This window comes from Thamnophis elegans, chromosome 1 (assembly GCF_009769535.1).
Source record: "Thamnophis elegans isolate rThaEle1 chromosome 1, rThaEle1.pri, whole genome shotgun sequence".
NCBI classification, from domain to species: domain Eukaryota; kingdom Metazoa; phylum Chordata; class Lepidosauria; order Squamata; family Colubridae; genus Thamnophis; species Thamnophis elegans.
In genome coordinates, this window is record NC_045541.1 from 147395919 (window position 1) to 147403892 (window position 7974).

The 7974-nt window shown below is 32.8% G+C and overlaps 1 protein-coding gene across 3 annotated transcripts in view; it reads left to right on the forward strand.

The window, feature by feature from the left end:
• The window catches only part of WDR20 (WD repeat domain 20), a 67689-nt gene that overhangs the window by 49790 nt on the left and 9925 nt on the right, over positions 1-7974 (forward strand). For 2 of the 3 annotated variants that reach the window (XM_032234500.1, XM_032234505.1), the window contains exon 4: positions 6403-6537. In XM_032234500.1, the coding sequence (XP_032090391.1) occupies positions 6403-6537 (135 nt within the window). The other variant, XM_032234512.1, reaches the window with a different exon arrangement.

Sequence of the window (7974 nt, forward strand, 5' to 3'; positions counted from 1 at the left end):
TATTTATTTGACCAAGTTAATTACTTGATTTATTCATGACACTGCATGCATGCTTTTATTTGTTAATCAATCAACATATACTTGGTTTTAAAAAAAATATGCTTGATTTAAAAAATACTGTTGAATTGTAACATTCTTTTTATGAAGATAACTTATGAAAAGTGCTTTGATAAAGAAATATATATGAAAATATAGATACTATCTCTTAAAATTAGTTCCACCCTCAAGAGAATGTTCCCTTCCCTTTCACAGATAAAAAAAAATCTTACTTTCCCTCTGCCGTGCATAAAAATGAAGTCATTTAACAAGATAAAGTTGTATTAATGAAAATTATTTATTTATGTTCCCTCTGGTAAGGAGCTCAAAAACATTTTAGTGTATTTATCATGAACAGTAAATACTAAATTCATTTCTGATCTGTATTTTAAGCATTCCAGCCCACTGTATGCTCACTTACAGCCTACCTATGTGCACCAGGAAATGCTCAGCTGAAAATAAAAAATTAAGCTAACTTTAGCTGAAGTAGTTACCAAGGTGAATGTGATTCACATTTCTGTATTGTTGGTCCTTTTTCAGTAAGCTAGAGGAAAGGATACTCTAGTGAGTGGGATTTGTTTAATCTTTCATGGTAGTTATTTTACCGGAATCAGAAGGCAAAATCAGTAAAAGTATAGTTAATTCAAAATGTTTTTAATTTCATCCTTATAATTGCCAGCTCCAGTGCTTTATTCAAGTTCTGTGTACACCTTTGAAGACTAATTCATATTCTCAGAATAGAAATGTTTATAAGGAGATTGAATCTTTGATGTTGAGTTTAATTCTAAATAGAGATAGTTGGAACTTCTTATCAGGATTGCTGTTATAAATTATGAGTATCCAGAATGCTATTTCTGTTTCAGTTTTCTTTGAGGTTACAATCATTCCTTGTTTAGTGCTGCTTCATCTAGCAATTTTTTACAAATGGTAGTGTTCGTAGTAATTTCTTTTAAAAAGTTGTTTTCTGACCAGTTATAACCAAATTTTTATGCCTGAAAATGCCAGAATCTGAGTAATGCTGGCATTGCTGCACAAGAGAACTTTATTTAAATGAAATGGCAGCATCCTACAATTGTTGCAGCATCTTCATTGTCAAATAAGTGGTTTATTTAACAACCATTTGGTTTCTAATTTAAAGAACAAATTGCAGTCACTAAACAAGGAGGTTATTAACATCTGTTGATAGCTGAATGGTGAATAATACGTTTGAAACAACAACTCTAAAATTGATGTTCAAATATTTTTCAATTTTCATGGATCTGTGTTTTCAGCTGAATGAAACTAAGATTTCCTCTGGCTTGTTTGGAACTTCTTAATGATCTTTTAAATTGTTTTTAAACATGCTTTACAATAAAAAGTCTTATACTCTAACAAAATATAAGACTTTAAAAAAATCTAGGCAAACAACCACAAAAAATTGTAGGCATTTGCACAGCATTTGCAGAAATATGTTTAGAAAATTTAAAACTAGCAAAAAGAAAACTAGGAAGTTATTTGCAGAAAGATTGTGGAATTATGATTTTGCTACTTGTAAGTTATTTCTACTACTTCATGAGTATATGCGGTTTAGAATAATAAGGATCCTGCATACTTATTAAAGTCCTGAAATAATAGTTTTAAGTAACTTAAAATACACCACAAATGAGAGGTAGAATGTTAAGTTGCTCTTGGTAGATATTAATCATGTCTTATTTGAGAAAATAAAGAAATAATTCAATTACATTATTATTATATCTGAGATTAGGAAATTTGGAGAGAAATTTCTTAATTGCATAGTAATGTCTATTTGTCACAATACTGAATTGTCTGTTAGCACTGATTTTACTTTAGATAGGGAGGATGGAGAAGTTGCTGTCATTAAAGTACTTAGCATATTAACAGAGATCTGATTTCACATTTGCTTATTTTTCATTTCTTCTATTGAATGATATACTTTTTTTTAAAAAAAGTAGGTTCATTCTTACTGACACCTTTCCCCGAGTTTAAATATTAGTAGTGTGTTGACACTACAGTTTCATGCTGAATTTCTAATGTGTCAGGCAAAGTAATATTGTATATTACAAAGAATGCTTAGCAGAATAATTATTTATTTCTGTCCCTAAAACATATAGAGTGCTCTAAATCAGTTTTATTTTTTTTGCTGGCTTCCACCAGAAAGAGCATCTTAGCTAAAAATAGGTGCTAGATCTTTAGTGTATGATTCTATTGGCTTACCTTGTTTAGGGCAAATGTTCATTGTAGAACTTTCGGGGTTCACAAACATGCTTGTTTCTTAGCATTTTATCATTATTGGGAGAAATTAAGAAAGAGCTCCTGTAGATTCCAAAGATGTAATTAATTCTATATTAGAAGTAGACTTTAAACTTGAATCTGACCAACTGTAGCTGTGTGATACAATCTAAGAAAAATATCTGGAAATCTGTATTTTACATTATACAATACAGTAGCAGAGTTGGAGGGGACCTTGGAGGTCTTCTAGTCCAACCCCCTGCCTAGGCAGGAAACCCTATACCATTTCAGACAAATGGCTATCCAATATCTTCTTAAAGACTTCCAGTGTTGGGGCATTGACAACTGAATTATGAGGGATTCCTACCCACCATCCCCAAACATTTAAAGCTTTTATTGATGTTATACTGTTTACAGCAGGGATAGTCAACCTTTTTATACCTACCGCCCACTTTTGTATCTCTGTTAGTAGTAAAACTTTCTAACTGCTCACCCAGTTCCACAGTAATGGTGATTTATAAAGTAGGGAAGTAACTTTACTTTATAAAATTTATAAAGCAGAGTTACAGCAAACCCCTACCACCCATCATGAAAGCTGGAACGCCCACTAGTGGGCGGTAGGGACCAGGTTGACTACCATTGGTTTTCAGAATTGTGAAATGTCAGAGACTTGTGCGCATATCAAAAATTAATCTCTTGCTCATATTTTTAAACCCCTGTTGTCAACTTCAAGAATCAGTTTCTGATCACAAAAACTATGGCTTATTAAGCCATAAACTAAAGACAAAATCAAATGTTAGAGGAAAATATGACACAATAGTTGCTTAAAAATTAGTGGACTCCAACTACAGTTCACATCAAATTTGGGGCAGAGTTGCTCATTATGTTTCATTCATGGAGGGACATTCTTCACTAAAATGGCTCATATACTTGAGATTTTCCATGTAATGTCTGAATGAATTACATATCTGCTGAAGAAAAACAGAACATCTGTCAGGTGGACAGACAAAGCCAGAAATGTTTACCTTCCTCATCTAACAAAAAAATTAAATAGATTGAAGCATCTGTTTCTGTCCAAAGAGTACATAAATTGGCTGAGAATCTTCAAATTGCTATTTCAGGCATCAGATTGGAAACCCATTTATTAAGAAATCTTAGTCCGGTAAAAAATGCTTATGAGTAATTGTATTTTATGGGTACAAACTAAACTGCAAGGAGTATAAATAATCTGAAAGGCGAATTACATCAGCAAATAACTAATTTTTCCCAGCAAAGGGCTCATAATGCAGACACATTTGTAGTTCATTTCCTTTTCTTAATATTATAAGTCCATAACAGAAACTGTTCAGTTTTATCACATTTTCTGCATAAAGAAACCCAAGTGTTCTATGATTCTGATAAACTCAACATCTGATATAGCATGAAATCTCTATTTTAAGAGTTTCCTGTGAGATGTATGAGAATATTTCTGAAGCCAGTTTGGGAAAACTTTCAGTAGTTTTCATGATACTGTAAGACTTATTGCTTGTCATTCCAGACTGCAACTTGTTATTGCCTTGATCTTCTTTTCATGTCCTAAATCTTGGAACTTGTTTTGTTATATCCAAGTAGAGTTATTCACTAACATTTTTGAATAATATGAACTAAAATTATAAATTGAGTATGCAAATATTCTGCAAGAAAAATCTGCAAACATAAGTGTTTAGCAAAGTAAATGTTGCATTCTCTTGCTGGATTAATGTAAACTGCTTTGTTTGCAGGGTGTTTTGCCATCCCAAAACCAGGCCAATTCTCCAAGTGGAACTGTAGTATAGCCATCACACTCCTCCTAGGAAACCTTTGAACACAGAACAAGAAGTAATGACAATGGAACCAGAAGCTGCTGTTCAGCCAGAGAGCATCACAAATTCTTAAAAGGCAGAGTGTTATGTGAATCACATAGTGTTTTACAAAATAATTCTGTAATGAGTTATATTTTTACATCTAATACTTTGAGGCTGCTCACCTAAGGAAGAATTTTGCTTAAAAATGCTTCCTTTGGTGCTACAATTAAAAATCACAATTGCTTTATATTTCAAAGTGTAATTTAATCACATACCTACATTCACACACATCTACACGTGTAAAATAAAATGTTTCTTAAATCCAAGTAAGTTTAATGGTGTTATAAATTAGAATATTATTGTTGAGTTTTTTTTTTCTTTGCACTGCTTTTTAAAATTGAAGATGGTTAACCTGAAAAGCTCTCATGGGAAATTAAAGTCATTACTTTCTGGCTTCACAAATGTTAATTCAGGAAGATGGATGCTACAATCATAGGTTTTTCTAAAAAGATTGTTTGCACTTAAATAGCGTAATGCTAGTAGATAATTAATTTTTAAATGGGTGTTTGGGCATCCTCTAAAGTTATGTTATAAAGAAACAAATCCTTTGTATCAAACATTTTATTTTAATAATGTTTCAACTACAGTCAATCTGTATTATATATGTAAATAATGTAATTCAGTGATTGGGGAAATCATTACACTAGTAATTTTAATCATTTAAGAAAGTGATATTTCTAATTCAGAAAATACATATTAAACTATCTTGAATATGCAGTTTTGTTTACTTTCTGTTTAAATCACCCTTGATGTAACTTTTTGAATGTAATATTTTTGGTATGGACATGATTTAAATTCTTGTAGAAAATGTTATTTCTGAAAACACTCAGGTCAGATTTAGGAGCTATTGAACTGGGCTTTTATTAATAGGTGTTATTTTCCTGCACTTTATTCTAAATGGCTTTTCCTCAGTACAGTTTAGAACACTACAAAGTTCTTAAGCCTAGTTTTTAAAATATATGTTAATTAACAGTGGTAGTCACCATTTTCATGCATTGGGAAATTATAATTTAATATCTGTTAATGTGATTAGAAACACTAAAATGTTTATTTAAAATTATTGTAACAACAGTAGGTTGCCACTGTAGAATAATGTGCCAAAGTACATAGTTCTCCTGTTTCAATGAAAAATGGATGCCTTGTTGGAGGATAAATATGAGAGTCTGCTGCTTGGTTAGTTCTATTAAACTAATTTTGAACACACTGAAATCTGAAGAATCCCCTTCAGTTTTTTTTTTCCTTGAAGAATATGCTTTCTGCTTGATAGTGGAATTATGCGGCTGAGGATTCCTCTCTAGAGATCAGATCAAGAGGCAGAAATTCCCAGATTCTTGTCAAAGTTGTATCAGCATTTCAGCCATTGTGAAGCAAGGCCAGCCCATTTCTTGTAGGGCTGGAGCCTCAGGATGCACATAGAAAAAGAAGCAGAGCTTGCATTGCAACCATTCAATGCTGCTTTCTTCACATCCTTCCTCCCCATCCCCCCAGCTCTATCAAAAGCCATGATGGTTGGGTTGGTTTCCCCCCCCCCCCCTTGGGCTGAGAAGTTGTATAGGTAGTTCCCTCTATCCCCATGCCACTCTTATTTGATGGTGGTTCTGAAGCAAAAGAACTGGGGAAGCAAAGAGCTTATTTGAATACTGGTAGTTGCAACGTAGTCTCCTCACTTTCTGGCTATGGAAAAAGAGTGCTAAAAACTACATGGACCACTTTTTGATAATGTTTCAAGATTGTAGATTTTATGTATATGAATGTCTGTGCAGATAATCCTGCTATTTGCTGGACTTCCACAGTTAACACTGCCTCGCACACTTTTTGAAAGAGTTTCATTAGTGTCTGCAATGCATTACTATTCATTGGGCTACATATAAGCCCTTTTGACAGACTCCAAAGTGCTTTTGGGCTTATAGTAAATGCTTTCAAAATTAGTTCGAAATAACTAAATAGTGTCAGGCTATTTTTGATTGCATAGTACAAACTGCTAATGAAAGCAAAATAAAAGTGCCATTTTAACTACTGTGCATCGGCAGGTTTAGATCTTAGGTAAGACATTTTTATGCCTTAAGAACAAACCATAGTTTGCTTCACACTTTGATAAGCCTTAAACATGAATTATATATTATAATGCCTGGATTCATACATCATGCTAAGCCAAAACTACATAAGCCATATTATGGCTCAGCACAGTGTGTGAACCAGCTGCTTAAAACCAAAAATTTGGATTTAACTGTGAACACAATGTTTCTCTCCACAGAAGGCATTTCATCCTGTGGAGGCAAAAGGGGCTGCTTTTGCTGAGTCTGTCTCTGCAAAAATGTATTTGGGGGAGGGCAGTCATCACAGAATTGCTTCTTCCCTTTCTGCTGCTGTGAGCCAACTCTGGAAATCGGTATGTATAATTATACTTATAGAAGCAAGAAACACTGGTTCAACCAAACCATCTTCTTTAGAAGAAGAAATAATAATAATAATAATAATAATAATAATAATAATAATAATAATAATCACAATTCTGTAGTAAAAGTGTTGTAGAACTAGAAAGCAGGGGAAAAACAGGCTTTAAAAACAGTTAATAATCCTGAGATCTAAGGAACACAAAGTGCAGATAATCCTTTTTTGTTAGTCTAAACCCGTGTCAAGTAATCCCTCCGAAATTTTTTCTGTATGGAGAGTGGAAGTCCCTTGCTTGTGTTTACCTTTGCCTAATTCTGCAAAAGTCCTCACTTTTTGAAAACAAGTACAAAATTACAGCTTTTATAAAATAAAATAGCTTGTCAAGTATCTGGGTAGACTTCAGTGCTATGCTGAAGCATTAAAGAACTGAACAGGAACATTTGGGGAAACTTGTCTCTTCTTACTATGCATGACACTCTCAAGCAGTTGTGCAGGTCTTAGTGTTACCATTTCTTAATTAGGAAGTTACATGCAGCCATCCTTCTGATTATGTTTCCAATTATAAAATCTACAAGCTTTTAAAAAAATATTCCAAGCTGAAATTGACCAACATTCTAAATTTTTAACTCTTTTTAGCATTTGATCTCATGCAATTCAAAAGCACTTAAATTGTACTGTATTACAAATTATTAATTCAACATGAACAGAGGTTGCCTTCTTGTCAAATATCTAAGCATACCAAAAAGCAATATATGTTCTGAATTTTTCCCTTTTGTTTCCAAAATTGTCAAATAATTTGTCCTCAACATATGTTAATGGGAGATGAATCTCAGACTTAGTTTCCAATGAAATACAACGTGCTTCTGATTATGCATGTAGATAATAATGTGAGAGTATAATGTACAAGGGTTTTTTATTGTTTAAGGGATGAAATCATAAAATATGTTATTCTATCAAATCAGACATCTTCATATTGGGTGTATTTAGCTTGGTGTTGCCTCTTTGGGATAGATATTAAACAGAAATATTTTGTCATCACCTGTGGGAGATTGCACATGACTATCAACAGGCAAAATCTGTTCTTGAGCACTCCCTTCTTGAATGCTCTTAAGGGTAAAACATGTTTTTGACTATTTGAAGAGAGCTTTCAGACATCTAAAGGCAAAGTAGCTGCTTTTCATTCAATAAAACAAAAAATACATAACCTGAATCATTATTTTAGAAGTTTGTAGATTGACTAGACATTCTATAGTATTTCAACTCTTTAATCCAATCACGATGCACTTTATTCAATAATGTAGGTGCCTTGTTTTAAATTACAAGATCCTAGAATAAACTTCTAATGTTCTAGATACGACTAAAGCCAGTAACTATATGAAATAATGCTTATGCATGATGAACATAAACATTCTTAAAGGATATTTTCCAATCC